Genomic DNA, 15627 nt, shown 5'->3' on the forward strand with positions numbered 1-15627 from the left:
CTGGAAGGAACCAGCTCTTCCGGAGTTCGAAAAAAAATATCTCCCGCACGCCGCGCGGGGGAGCTTCGCGTGCGCCGCGGGGAACCGGCTCTCCGTTTCCTGCTGCAGCGATGCTCCTCCACCTGCTGCCGCTCTCCTGCCCCCGGCGCCCCGCAGCGGCGCTCCGCCCCGGCTCCGGCGGCGGCGGCGGCGGCCCGTGGGCTCGTCGGGCCGGGGGGCTGGCCCGGAGGCGGGCGGTGCGGCGGACGGACCTGCAGCCGGAGACGCCGCCGCGGCGGGGCCGCGGCGGGGGCGACGGCCACGACGACCCGCACGCCGGCGGGGCGCTGCTGGAGACGGTGCGGAGGCTGCTGCTCGCCAAGGAGGAGGCGGACGCGGAAGGAGGGGAGGAGGAGGAGGAGGAGCAGGCGCAGTTCCCCAAGCGCTGGGCCATCGTCTTCCTCTGCTTCTCTGCCTTCCTCCTCTGCAACATGGACCGGGTACGTGTGCCTCTGTGCTAATCCCCCTGCGCATCGCCTGGCCTGCATGACCGACCGCAGTGCCATGCGCAGTGCCACGAGCGATCAAGCTGGTCAGATAGCTAGCTCACGTATTCAGAGCTGAGAGGTGACTCTGTGCTCTTCCGAAATCAAAACCAAATGCCTCCGCAGTATTACTGCCGGTGGTGGAAATTAGTTAGTTGTTGTAAATCTGACCCTCAACATGCTCTAAGTTTTGCGCATTTCTTTCTTGAGCAGAACGTAAAGGCACGAACTGACCTAGTAGCATTTCTCTCTTGCAAATTGATTCTAGTTACATGGAATACTAGGTGATTCCCCGCGCGTTGCTGCGGGATTGAGCGAATTTTTTATAAACTATGACTAAAAGATATAAAAAAATTAGATAAAACACAATGGAGAGTGTGTAGTATTATATTGATCAAGATTTGTTGAAAATATATGAAATGGTGAATTTTTGAATGAGAAAAACTTGTTGCTAATTGATCTATGGAATCCTCTCTCCGAAAGTTGGTGAAACGTGTTCTCTATTTTGGACGCTTTTATTTTTCGCATCGCAGAAGCAAAAGAGAATATTTTTTACACCTTTTGTTCAACTTACATGTTGTTAGTTGAGAGCATCATCATTTCTAAGATGAACTCAGGTATGATGCTAGTATGGTAATCCACCTACAAATTAGCGTGATTTTTGTTTCTTCCAGGAATTTACGGTAGGGCAGAAAGATAAGAAAATTTCTTTTTGAGGGAAAAGATAATAAAATTCGTGGGACTAAGATTAGCAAAGTCAAAGCAAAGTAAATCTTGCACTGAGAAAAAAGAAAGCAGACCACCAGCAACATGGACCTCATCTTTCAGCTTGCATAGGCCAGCGGCGTGGTGTCCAAGATCCTCCGCCAGTTCCTGGCCGTGGTCACTTCACGTTCGCCGCCTACAACGTGGCGTCTGACAGCGGAAGACGCACATGCACCACGGGATGGAGATGGAGTCGACGCTGGAGCTCCGTGGCGCCCCCGCCATAGGCAAATGTATATGTATACATGTGCAAGCTTAGAGAGCTGTACAATCAGTCTCTTTAATCTTGATCGTATGGTGGAAACTCTAAGAGACTTAGTGTCCAGCGGTAGTGGCCAACAAAGTTTCCCTTAATGCTCAGCGGTAGTGGACAACAAAGTGCCCCTTAATGCTCAGCGGTAGTGCCCAACAAAGTGACCCTGATGCATGACAAAGTAAATGTTTCATGTTCATCTATTAATGATGCATCTTTTGTATGGACGGTAGAGATTATGCTAGTTGCTGAGATCCTATGGACAATACTAATTGAGATGATGTGGCTTAATGTGGTTGCAGAGAAATCAAAGTAAATGACTCTTAATGGGGACTAACTTTATAGATTTTATAGATGTCATCAGGGAGGTTGTTTCCATATTTCCAATCGCCTGCAGATGTCCCAAAAAATTCTCATCTAGGCAGCCATCCAATGAGAGTAGCCCATTGTAAAGCGTGCATTACTGGATAAACTTTCATGGCCTTCATCACAAGCCCAAACCAACCTTCTTGTGCTCGTTGTTGCCATATTTTATGTTTGATGTGATCATGTGAACACTTCCAGTCTTTTTCATGAATGCTGTAGCAGCAAAATGCATGTACCTGCTATCAATTATGTCAACTGGAAATAAATAGTAAAATCTAGACAACTATGATTGCGGTAATAGTTTTTGATGGGTGTGTGCAGATAGTGGTGTGGCTTTGTTTGTGAGAGGTTTATAGGACCATCATTTGCAGGTGAACATGAGCATTGCTATTCTGCCTATGTCCGCAGAGTATGGTTGGAACCCTCAAACTGTTGGTCTCATCCAGTCATCTTTCTTCTGGGGCTACCTCCTAACTCAGGTCAGTAAGTAAGAGTAATTTTTGTTTCATCCATGAATTCTGCATTTCGGATAAAAGGCAGTAACTTTTACTAAACAATTTAATCCAATAATCATTGCAGATAGCTGGAGGAATATGGGCAGATACTGTTGGAGGAAAGACTGTCCTTGGTTTCGGGGTGGTTTGGTGGTCCATAGCTACAGCTCTTACTCCTGTCGCTGCAAAGCTTGGCTTACCATTTCTTCTTGTTGTCCGAGCTTTCATGGGAATTGGTGAGGTAACCACTAGTTACTCATGGACCTACATATATATATTCCTTCTAATCCAAGTTCAGAAACTTCTTGAGGGTATCAAATGATGGCATAATTTGAATGTTGAGAGATTTTTGCCCCAATGGTTGTTTCATTTACCTGAAGGGAATATCATTGCTTCCTTGAGTTGTTTGCTACACTTAAGTTAGTACTTTCTAGAAAATTTGAAAAATTAGGTTCACAAGCAGCTATGCGCTCCTATGCTTGCACAGCTGGGAACCCATACCAGCCTTCCCAGCTATCACAAGTGTATTCTGGTTGCTTAGCTCTGCATCTTTTGTTATTGATATCCTTTCTACACCTTTCTCTGATTTTAACAGCATATCCATTCTTGCTCCAGGGGGTTGCCATGCCTGCAATGAATAATATTCTTTCAAAATGGGTTCCTGTATCAGAGAGGAGCAGATCATTGTCTCTTGTGTATAGTGGAATGTACCTTGGTTCCGTGACAGGCCTTGCATTTTCCCCCTTATTGATACATAAATTTGGTTGGCCATCAGTCTTCTATTCATTTGGGTCTCTAGGGGCTGTTTGGTTCACGACATGGGCAACCAAGGTACTTTTGTCTTCAAGTGTTCCATTGTACATATCAAATTCTTCAGTGTAGCAAAAATTGACCTCTCATTTCATGGTATCACCTCTGAATTCATTGCATGTTTATTTTTAAGGCGTATAGTTCCCCACTCGAAGATCCTGGAATCAGTGCAGCCGAAAAGAAGCTTATTACTAGTCAAAGCACAGCAGGGGAGCCTGTTAAAACAATTCCATGGAAACTAATATTATCAAAACCACCTGTTTGGGCACTTATAGTTTCTCACTTCTGCCATAACTGGGGAACTTTCATTTTGCTCACATGGATGCCCACATACTACAACCAGGTAATACTAGACACCAAATTTTCTACCTCAGGATCTTGAACTTTTACCATTTGTACATTAAAAAGTTTCTTTGAAATAGGTTCTGAAATTCAACCTAATGGAGTCCGGCCTTGTCTGCGTTCTTCCCTGGTTCACGATGGCAGTTTCTGCAAATGTTGGTGGTTGGATCGCAGATACACTTGTCAGTAGAGGAGTATCTGTGACAACAGTTCGAAAGGTAAAGAGTTCCCTTCACTTCAACTATGTAAATAAGCTATAAGGATCCACTGAATTGAATCCAAACCATGCAATGAAAACACTAGTAATCATTATACATTAGCAAAGAACATAATTAAGTTGTATGAAAGCACTTAAGTCAGTAGATTGCAGAGAACTGCAAAGTTAGCCCTTTTTTCATATACATTCAGTGGTCTGTTGAGTTTTATTCTCTATTGTTTCATATGTATATACACCTCTTTCAGATCATGCAATCAATTGGATTCTTGGGGCCAGCGTTTTTTCTAACTCAACTAAGCCATGTCAACTCGCCTGCCATGGCGGTGTTGTGCATGGCTTGTAGCCAGGTAATTTCTCCATTTTGCTTCTTTTTTATGTCCAGTCTTTGTTGATAATAGAACAACACATTTTCATATAGTCAAACGACTTGAGGTTTAACGTTACATGCATGCTAACCACAACACTTTAATTGCATTATGTTTTTTCCATTGTCAGGGAACTGATGCATTCTCGCAGTCTGGTCTATACTCAAACCACCAAGACATCGGCCCACGATATGCTGTAATCTCTTCCTGTCCTATAGCATAACCTTTTATTCCACACATGACTCGGACTCATTCTACTGTTATATGTGAAATTCTGGAACCTAGACTATAAGTGAATCCATGAGGTACTAAATGGTGGTTGCCTTCTCCCTGTCTTTCAGGGTGTACTGCTTGGTCTTTCCAACACAGCTGGGGTTTTAGCTGGTGTATTTGGCACAGCAGCAACAGGATACATCTTGCAGCATGGTTCGATCTAATCTCACTCTCCTGCATTGCATACTAGCAGCCTATTTTAAAACCCAGATTCATTGATGAATCCAATCACCCCAAAAATGCAGGTTCCTGGGATAATGTCTTTGAGGTATCTGTATTGCTTTATCTGGTTGGGACTTTGGTGTGGAATGTGTTCTCAACTGGTGAAAAAATTCTTGATTGAAGAGTGTACATAGCATGCTCACAGTTCTAAGTGACATATTCGCCCTGGATCAACAACTTGCCCCCTGGATAAAGTTCAAGACAACAGATGCAGCCCCATGCAACTCAACTCTTGGGAAAGAGGCAACAGTGGACTGATAGCTCCCAAGGTGAGATTCCCAGAACTCCGCCCAATCCTGGATACTGCTTGATTGCACTGGTATCAAGACACTTGTGAGATTGCAAACGAAGCATGGACGAGTTGAGTAATGCACGCGCCTGCAGGATATGTGACTGTATATTTTGCTCAGTATAGGTATCCCTGCACAGCATAGCTGAAGAATCCATCATCGTACACAGTAGTAATTTTGACATGTTACTCCTTTCTCTTGAATAGCTCGTTATTGTTACAGTTCGATGTAGATTACAGCAAGAAAATTTGCAAGGGGTTACTACTAACACATTCAAGATTTGATGAATATGTATCTGTTAACCTTTTGAGTTTTGAGTGTGGCAAACTATTATCGACACTTTCAAAGATGGAAGTGTAGTTTACTCTGGAACGTGTGACTGGAAACGTACGGCATTCAAGAGGATTTGATGTTTTGAATTCCTAAAAGATGAAGTTTAGCTTCCTCAATAAGCGGTCTGAGGCTAACCCATCAAGAGAGAAGCATTACATGACTGAGGTGAAGATCATCAAACATTAGGTGAAAATGGTAAGTAAATATTTCCACGGTTCCAGTTCATCGACCAACCATACAGTACGTGACATTTTCAGTACATTGGACCATCAGTCCAAGAGGTTTCAACAGAGTGCTACAAGCTACTAATAAACACTATCTACACAGAGAGGGCTGCCCTGCTTTTTACGAGCAAGCACTGCTACAAGCTACCAGACATGCTTCTCTACAAGATGCTCTGATGAAGTTTTGATCCGCTGACATCTGTTGTGTGAGCGACGAGAGCTGCTTGCCACTTCAGCAGTTTGTGTCATACGTTGCAAGCCCTTGCAACTCCGGGCCTTCCATTCTTGGATTATTGTCAAAGCTGCAGTGAGGTAGGGCTTAGAAACAAACAAAACAGGCAGGACAAACGAGTTTTGCATATAGACGTGCTGATTATTTGAGAAGTTTCACACTAAGTGGCAGCAGGCAAGTGCAACTAGTCCACATGCATTCCAAGGTCATCAAAAGAAATGAGCATTTTGTAAACATATAATGTGCCATTTAATCCTCATTTGGCATATAAATGAATCAAATAAATAAATAATAATTGTAGATCTACGTCAGCTACTGCAGCATGGATGGTATAACACATATAAGATCATGGTAGATGCAAGTGTATCTTTTCACCCAACATGCAAGAACATATAAGATATCCGGAAACCTTGTGTCAGACATAAACTTAATTGAGGTTTAAATCGATTTTGTAACTTCATGTGGTATTAGTTCCGGGTTGTTGGATACCATGGCTAAATGCTAATGGCTCCTTTAAAATATGCAAAACATTAGATGCAGAAAGGTAAGAATCAAATAAATCAGTTTATTTAATAGAAGAATTGAGGAGGAGTCGGTAGATCATACTTGCTCAATGGTATGTGCTCAAAAGGCCCACTAGTTGGGATTGTGCCGCAAAGATCATTGTTTGAGACGTCTCTGCAAGAAGTATGGATGCACAGGATGAAGTACTGTCAATAACATGTACAGAAAGACATGCGATTCAGCAAATGCATAACAGGAAGCTGAAGACTTACATCACTTTGAGGCTAGAGATTTTTGTCAGTTCCCTTGGAACTGGACCCGTCAAATGGTTGTCATTAAGTCGCCTAGAAAAAACAGGAAAAGTGAGGGGGGAAAAAAGGTTAACAGATTAACATACTGAGTGCCACGAACTGCAACAAAGGAACACATGGTTGCATTCGAACTAAAGTATCAGTGCTCACAGGAATACTAAAAATTTCATCATGCCAAGTTCCCTTGGTATGTTCCCTGTAATGTTGTTGTTATACAGGTCCAAGCTGATAAGGCTCTTCAGATTCCCAAGCTCAGCTGGGATAGTGCTCTGAATATTGTTTTTGTAGAGTTCTCTGTAACAATGAGCACAATGTAAGAGAACTTGTACGAATGGAAATTTCAAGCACACTGGATTCTGAAACACTGTTGAAAGTTTAACGGATGATCAGTGCAGACATGCAGTCATGAGATGATTAGGTAACCTAAAGATTAATCATATACTAAAAAAAACATTGAAACTATTTATGTATCATAATGCACCATCCGAAGACTGAATAGTGAAAATCAGATGACAATAGCTGTGAACAAACAGCTCACTGGAAAAATTACTAACTGTCTGGTTTCCACCAATGGGATAGCGAGTATACTAGGCCAGCTAAGTTGCAGAAATGAAGGGACAAACGAGAGGAAGTTTTCATTTTCAAGAAAAAAGGAGGAAGTTTGCACTGCTACTACTTCTAGCCCGTATGTGTCAGATTCACGATATTTTTTTTAAGCTTCTTAAATTGGTTTATTTTCTCTGCTAGTGAATATCAGGAAAATTTCTCCAAGATACAATGGTTTTCTACCACCCCTTCAGAAATGGAAGTACAATACTGGAATTTGATGTAAGAAAACAAACTTGTAATCAATATCCTACATAACCTCACATCTACAACAGATAAGGAACTATGGAGTATGAATTATGTAGTTTTCCCTTTATTAAACTCATTGAACAATTTCATACAATGAATAACAGTTAGAGATGTGAAAAGTCCAAGGTTAAAAAAAAAACGTTATTAAACGTCGTTTAATCGAGATTAAACGCTAAACGGAAGCCTAACGTCTCGTTTAGGGCCTAGGCGCCCAATTAAGCGCTGGGCGTGCCTAGACGCTGCGTCTACGCGCTAGGCGGCGCGTACGCGTGAAAAAACGACGCTAAGCGTCGCTGGGTGGGCGGGCGGCGGCCGCGCGCGCGCAGAAAGTGCGAGCGGGAGAACGCGCACTCGCGCGGGAAAAAAGTGCGGGCTGCGGGCGGACTGCGCGCCAAAACAAGAACGGCGGCGCCGGAGCAGGAGGAGAGGAGGTGGCTGGCGGAGTCAACTCAGCTGCTGCTTCTGCGGCGGCGGGAGCTGCGGGGAAGCAACGGCCGGAACGGGCGGGTTGCTTCGGGGAGGAGGAAATCAGAGAGGACAACGAGAACGGGAAAGGGGAAACTGTCACATAACAGTCCAAATAATACCAATCAAGTGCAATAATTGACACTTAACCTCAAACCAGAATTACTGCACTCAACCAGTACGTTCAGACCGTCTGCTGTAACCAGGATCGATTACACAGGAACTCTCGCCAAAAGACGAGCACAGATGATTACCGGCAATAAAAGCGTTCAAAACCATATACAAACCGAGTTTATAACAGAAACACCACTTAATGTACAGTAAGTGTTTACAAGCTAGCTTTACAATTCAAACCTCAGAGTTCAAACGCAGCGGAAAGTAATTTAGAGTTTAAAACAAGCTTCAAAATACGGTACGATAACCAACGTCGCAGACAAAGACGAGCTTCACACCTTGCCCACTGATGTGAGGCTCACCTGCCCGAACTTCATGGAGAAGACGGGACCCACTCGATCGACCAACCCGAAGAAAGTGGTTGACCGATCTACGAGGCGCAGATCTCCTCGGAGTCCTCTGGAACGCATCCTGCTAAAAATATATGGCAACAACAAGCCTGAGTATTGTAATACTCAGCAAGGCTTATCCGACTATTGGTATATACTTAGCCGACTCCTAGACATGCAAAGCTGTTTGGCTCTGGAGTTATTTTGCTGAAAAGCTACGAACAGTGAATTCTTACTTTCAGTATTTTAGCTCAAAGTTATTATACCAATACCAACTAGGTTTGCACCAACATCTAGAGCACGCATGGTTGATCACATTATCTTTTCAGAGTACCACAGCAAACATTCTCAGTTCAATCTCATTCCACTTCTTTACTACGATGTGACGAAGTGACCAAGGTTCTCTTAACCGAGAGAGACAGCGAATCGATCCGATTTAACCTTGCAAGGTGGACCTAACACACACGTCACATATAGGCCCCATCGGACCATACGTGACAACCCTTCACATATGCACACCAAATAGCCGAACTGCCCTGCGACCCGGGACTGCTAGCCCCACCGATACCAACGAAGGGTCAGCCATGAGTTTGTATACTAGCTCCACTGGTGAAGACAGTATCAAGTCTGTCTACCGGTGCACATATGGTACTGAGCTTACCGGTTTCGACTACCTCCTACTCCCGACATGCGGTTAGTACTGTTCAAACTCGGTCAGCACGGCCAACAACGGTACGGTCCTCAGTCGACACAGGCGGAGGCTTACTTTCCATCCAATCCATGTCCATAACCAAATCCATCTCCGCCCGGTCTCCATTTTTCCTTTCTTTTTCTTCCAGATTCAATCTCTGGTAACTTATTCAAAAGTAACAAGACCTATATCTCGCGAGTGACATGAATCACTCGGCTTCTACCGGGTTCCTAATTAGCAAAGCAGTTCTAACGGTGCCTGTATACTAGTAGAGACCCATAGGTACCTAGGAGAAACATGCATACTAGGGTTTCATTCAACTCCTAGAAAACTTAATGCGCAATATTTAAATAATAACGTTGAATACTGAAAATAGAGGTTATGCTCCGGGGCTTGCCTTGCCAGTCAGCGGGGTTAGCGACTTCTGGATCTGGCTCGACGGCTGCTTCGGCTTGCGGTTCCCCTGCTTGCGGCGCCTGGATTGGCTCAGCGATCAACTCGTAGACGGCTTCACTCGCGGTGTCTACACATATGAAAGGATGCCATGCCAGAGTCAGAACCACAACAGTGCATGGATGCTCATGATGCGACGCATTTCGATCCACAGCAAATAAAAGAACCGACAGAGCTGACATGCATCAACTGAGTAGCTACCACAAAGAAAGTAACAACTGAACGATTTGAGTGCGTAGGTGCGGTTCCGAAGTTCAACTCATTTTAGCCTGAAGTGTTTCCTTCAAAACAACAGCTACTAAACTACTGATAAGGAATGCATAAATAAATTACCAACATTTATTGATATAGAAAAGTATTTCTTTTAGCCCTAGAAAGGAAATCAAGCAATATTAGATCCACAAACATGCACAAAGGCTATGCACCTGAAAAATTTTCAGTGGACTACACATACAAAGAGTAATCTACTGAATAAATTTCATAAATTTTAGAGCAATAGAACAACCGGTAATAATTAAACTAGCTTAAACACAACCCGAATTTTTAGCAGGGGCAAAAGTGACATTTCCCATGAACAAGTATTTTTCTTCTGAAGATCTCGATTTTAGAAACCTAACAAAATTTATTTTGCATTTTTCTCATTTTTTGATATTTTTCTACAAATTTTTGAAGTTTTCAGCCGAATAAATAAATGAAAATGGAAAACAAAAAGTAAAAGAGGGGGGCTGCCGACTGGGCCCCGCCTGTCAGGGAGCCCAGCCCGCCCCCCTCCTCTGCTTTGCCTGCTCGCGCGCGCGTGCCATGGCCGTGGCCGACCATGGGCGGCACCGCGGCGGCGGCGCGTCTCCCCGCCGGCGGGGTCCGGCCGGCAGCGCATCGGGGCGGTCCGCGGCCGGGCGGCAGCGGGGCGCGCGCGGGGTGAGGCGGAGGCGCACGCGGAGCGGCGGCGGCGCGCACAGGCAAGGACGGCGGCGGCTCGCGGCGTTCCGCCGGCGGCGGCGCAGACCGGCGGAGGGGCGGGGCGAGCTCACGCCCAGGGAGCCCAGGCGGCCCTGGGGCGCGCGGCGGCGCGGCGCTAGCCCGCGTCAGGGCGGCACAGGCGGCGGCGCAAGGTGGCCACGGCGGCGCGGCGGCGCACCGGCGCCGGCGGCCGCGAAATCCGAGGGGGAAATGGTCAGGGAGGAGGAGGTCGCGAGGAATCTCACCGTGCGCTCGAATCGAGCTAAGGAGGGCCGGGAGAGGAAGTTCGACGGGAGGGGGCGGAGCTCCGGCGGCGGCAATGGCGGCCGGCCGGCGCAGGGCCGATTCGGCCGGGGAAACGGCACGAACGGGCTTAGAGAGGGGCGGAGGTGGAGGGCGAGGTTAATCGGCTTGGGGTGCGAGAAATCGAAGCGGAGCGGCGAGGGGGTGGTCGGAGCGGCGAACGGCGACGAGCTCCGCTCGTGCTCGGGCTCGGCTTGACGAGGACGAAGGGGGTAGAAGTGGATAGGGATGGCGCTGGGAGCGGATAAGGCGCGCAGCGCGGAGAGCGAGGATCGCCGGCGCGTGCGACGCGTGGAGGCGCCGGCGCATCGCCGGTCGCGGCAAGCACAGTGACGAACCGTGTAGCACAGTGATCGTTTTGACTAATTTTTGACCGGACTTTGACCAATTGAAACTCAAAATTCCATATAGGAACTTGAAATTTGGCCAAAATAAAAGCTGTAGAGGAAGAAAAGATCTACAACTTTGCTTTTGGGCGAAAGTTGATTCGAAGCTCGGATTAGGGAGAAAAACGAGAGCGAACGTAGCTAAGTCGATGTTTACTATGCGAACTCGATTAGCGCTAATGATGGTGATTAACCCTGATTGGCGACTAAACACACGATTAGCAGCAAAAATTAACACCGGGGTGTTACAGAAACTCACCGGAGATTGCAGCCGGCGCTCCTCCTTGCCAGCGGGCGGCGACGCTCGTGCAGGCGCCTGGTCGGGCGGCGCCTGCGTGCATCCGTTGAGGGTGAGAGTGATGTGTGCCTGTGCGTGACCGTGTGGCCCGTGGGGGGCTAGGTCAAGGGCTGGATAGGAGGCTGAACTACTTCGTGGGCTGGGCTGTGTCCCAAAAACGGGCAGATATGCGATACGTGGGCTTCCAGGCGTGTCCGGGTAACATAGATTATTACTTTTTTGTTTGAGTAGAACATAGATTATTACTTAGTACTTACTAGTTACTACTAATCTTTGCTCTCAGCAGCACAAAAATAAAAAAATAAAAAAACACACAAACGATTAATCACATTTAATCTACGTTTAATCTTCCTAGGCGCTAGTCAGTAGGCTAGCGCCTGCCTAGCGCCTAGCGTTTTCTTGAACATTGGAAAAGTCCATAAATATGATGTGAAGGGTAAATAAATCAGTTCTTTCTCTGGTGGACAGAATGTAACTGCCAGTATGGCTTGGCAACAAAAGTATACCATGTTCCAAAGTCCAATGCACTTACTACGAGCAAAGATAAGGAGGATTCGATCCAAGCACAGTATGGCGAGGCATATTTTTTCTATATTGTTCAGAGCCTACCACAAAATCTATTTAAATGGACTTCACTAGAACTGATCTCTAGCACAAATCCCAGTAGGATCCCTTGACAGCTGCACATACCATATGCGCATTCTCATAATTTGATACCAAATTCTCTAATCAAGAAATTGCATGAGGGAAATACAAATGAAATAGTGGAAGCAGGATTAAGCTAGGTTCCTCTTCTGACATTTCCAGGATTAAGCTAGGGAAATACAAATGCAAAATTGACAATGATGTTTTCATTTTGCAAATCAACTTTATGAGTTTATGTACAACTTGATTATGCAAAACAGAAAAAGAAAGACAAGGCAATAATGTTTTGTCAGACTCACAGATATTGCAAGTGCTCAAGGTGCCCCAGTTCAGGAACAAGATTGCCTGACAAATTGGAGTTACCCAAATCCCTACAAGATACACAAGTGTTAGAAAGTGCTGTACACAATGACACCAATGTAAACTTGAAAAATAACAGAATACCGCAAATGATCCTGCCATGGTCATTTCATACAGATAATAAATACAGAAACAAATACATGTTGCTGGACACGAAATTTGTGATTTGCCCAAGAATCGGTATATTTGAGTGGTCAAACCCATAAAAGTCAACTAGGAACATGGAAGGAATTTGTCGGTAAGATAAGACAGATTGCATCAGCAGTAGCACAGCTATCCCGTACACCCATGTACCAAACCGTAACTTGAGATTAGAAGTAGCTGGTGGTCAATTATAGATTTCTACTGTGCAGTATTCAAATATTTTTATGGCAAATTTAGTAACCCGAAGCATATGACATACACTAACTTGTACAGGCAGCACAATGATGTGACAGGATGTTTCTTTGTTTTGTATACAAAGAGAAAAACTATCTGATACATGATTCTAGTAGTCATTGAAAAAACAGACCAAAAAGGAAAGCTTGCACATTTTGCTACAAACAAATGATGCCATGCTGAAAGTTGCATTACATGAAGCCATTTCCATGTAACAATTGCTTCTAGCAACCAAATGGATATGATAGCTTCCTCTGGACCTGACTAGCAGACTGCAAATTTACTTGTACAATGCAAGTGACTGCATCAAGCAGCAGCTAAGCACAAAGCTGTAGCTTGTATCAGCCTTTATGAGCATGAGTGCCATGAGTGCGCGATTACAGTAGAGGCTGAACCAAAATACAAGGCTGTCTAACTGACCATAGTTTTGACAATTACAACAGGGGGGAATTACCATTTGACAACTGTTGGAACTACTGCCTGAGCGCAAGGAATATGGATGGGACGTGGGCAGCCGAGGGCTAGGCTCCCGGCGACGGCGGACACGCGACGCCGTCCTGGTGGCCGGCATCGAGGGTGTGCACGGCAAGCGCTGGACTCAGGGAAAGAACTGCCACACAACACCCTGAGATCAGAATGATCTCAAAGCTTACCTTCCTTAATGTTAGAGTACAATAGTTATAGGGTACTTTTTTTTTTACAACCGACTCATACATACGAATTCAAATGATTCTAAACTGCTGCGACGTGGGCGCATTGGAGCGTCTCCCGTGACGGTCTTCCTGTTCAGCCACTAGTAGCCCTCATTCTCTCATACTATACTCTTCCAGTCATAACATCAACCATCTAAGTTGCTAACGCCAGTGTTTTATTTCGATAAAAATGTCACGATAAAGGGAGGTCAAAGGCCCTGGACCAGAATGCCCTTGCCTGATTGACCGCATGACTAGACTGTGCATAACCTAGTATTATCAACCAGCAGGTGCCAATGAAATATTCATTGGGTTGGTTAATGCTCATTGCTTAATGCCATCAGAGTTACAATTTTGGTGCTTCACCGTTTGGAACAGGCACGCATTTACAGATTTCAGAAAAAATGAGCATCACGTCACGTCATACAAAGATGGAACGCGCCTACCGAACCCAATACCATCACAATTTGCAAGCACATTCAAGTGCTGAACCAAAGATTAACCAGGGAGGCAAGGAGAGGGCCGTGGAGCTCACACGCGGGTGACGCGGTTGTCGCGGTTGCAGGTGACGTGGAACCAGGTGCAGGGGTTGACGAGGGTGGGGTCCCAGCTCTGGAGCACGCCCCGGGGGTCCTTGAGCGCGCGCCGCAGCGCGTACAGCGCGTCGCCCTCCGCGTTGGACGCCGACGCCACGGAGGCCGGCGACAGCACCGCCGCCGCAACCACCAGAGCCGCAGCCGTAGCCGCCGCCCAGGCCATCGAGCTGGTTGGCTAGGGTTTCGACTCCGAGAGGAAGCGGCGAAGGTGGGGAAAGTGGCGAAGCAGGGGGAGTGGAGAGGGAGTGGGAGTGATGAAAGACTCAGCTCGGAAGTGGAGCGGGTAAAGATTCTTGTTCGCGCGGATCTTCTGCGGCGTCCACTCAGCTGGCAGTGGCACCAACTCTATGAAAACTTGCAACAACCGCTTGGACATTGAGGCTCCATACAAATGCACACCCCTAATCATGTTGTTTGTGATGCATTTTTTTTTGTGAAAAGTTTAATGAATTTTAGATATAGCAAGAACAGGTGAAGCCACGTTAAAAAGTTCCATAGGTGATTCTTTAGGTGAAAGCTTTTAAAAAACGCTCCATCCACATTTTTAGAATTGTTTAAAATTGATAAATACTACATCCAATACGTCACAGTATACGTATAATAAAGTGGATTTTCGAAAAAAACAGCTAGGGATGCAGGCTTTGCAATCGAACGACTTACAAGTAAAGATGACAACAGGTCGGATTTGGATTAGGTGGAGTGTCTGAGCACCCAAAATCGAAACCCGAACTTAAAACCCCAACCCGACCCTAACACCAATTCAGGTGAAATCCATCCCCAAAACCGAACCCCGCGGATTGGATACCCAAAAATCACTTTTGTATGACAACATAGTAAGAGCAATAAGTATTTCTTATAAACATATACATAATATATATAACGTTTACATGTATACACAAGATGCAATAAATAGTAAATAATTTTCTAAGTCAAATTAGAAATTTAAAATAAATTTAATAGTCTAAGTAAACAAAGTTATTACTAAGTATATTACAAAATATGAAGTTTTACTCCAAACGGTTATCCAATGAGTATCCACGGGTGAAAAACCACACCCGACAAGTTTCGGGGCGCTGAATCTGAAAACTGTGGGTGAGAAATCATCTCCGAATCCGAACCTGCAAGACCCGAAACCTGCGGATATCCGACTCAAAATCAAACCACTTGCATCCATACTTGCAAGGTGGAACCTTAAAACCAAAGTGTCATTTAATGATGTCAGTTTTTTTTTTTGCAATTGTATCGCTACTTTTTTCCCTCTAAAAGAATGCTAGTGATATATTGTTAAATAATGGATGTAGAAGTAAAACAAATAGTATCATCTATTTATCACAATTGCTCTAGATTAAGGGGCTGCTTGCTTCCTCGGAAAGAAAAAGGCTGCTCGGTTGGCTACCGCACCCTGCTATGCCTCAATTTCGGCGTTACAAAAGTGTAAGAAATCACTTTGTTATCATGTGGTTAGTCTTTTATTTGGGGGGGGGGGGGGGGGGGACCTGCAAGAGCACTGATATGTC

General features: G+C 45.4%; 2 protein-coding genes across 2 annotated transcripts; one reads left to right on the top strand and one right to left on the bottom strand.

Annotated features, from left to right (window-relative positions):
- Positions 1-241: 241 nt before the first annotated feature.
- Positions 242-5251, top strand: LOC120706565 (probable anion transporter 1, chloroplastic). Its single transcript, XM_039991249.1, has 10 exons — positions 242-479; positions 2280-2387; positions 2488-2643; positions 3018-3233; positions 3346-3555; positions 3635-3772; positions 4017-4118; positions 4267-4332; positions 4478-4562; positions 4655-5251. Exons 1-10 carry the CDS (start codon positions 471-473, stop codon positions 4750-4752), a joined length of 1188 nt encoding a protein of 395 aa, XP_039847183.1. The 5' UTR covers positions 242-470; the 3' UTR covers positions 4753-5251.
- Positions 5252-5415: 164 nt separating this feature from the next.
- Positions 5416-14415, bottom strand: LOC120706566 (leucine-rich repeat protein 1-like). Its single transcript, XM_039991250.1, has 6 exons — positions 14050-14415; positions 12384-12455; positions 6676-6819; positions 6487-6558; positions 6317-6388; positions 5416-5780 (listed from the first exon to the last, which is right to left on the bottom strand). The coding sequence occupies exons 1-6, from the start codon at positions 14271-14273 to the stop codon at positions 5711-5713; spliced, it is 654 nt and encodes a 217-aa protein (XP_039847184.1). The 5' UTR covers positions 14274-14415; the 3' UTR covers positions 5416-5710.
- Positions 14416-15627: the final 1212 nt, after the last annotated feature.

The sequence above is a fragment of the Panicum virgatum genome, chromosome 5K, assembly GCF_016808335.1.
Source record: "Panicum virgatum strain AP13 chromosome 5K, P.virgatum_v5, whole genome shotgun sequence".
NCBI classification, from domain to species: domain Eukaryota; kingdom Viridiplantae; phylum Streptophyta; class Magnoliopsida; order Poales; family Poaceae; genus Panicum; species Panicum virgatum.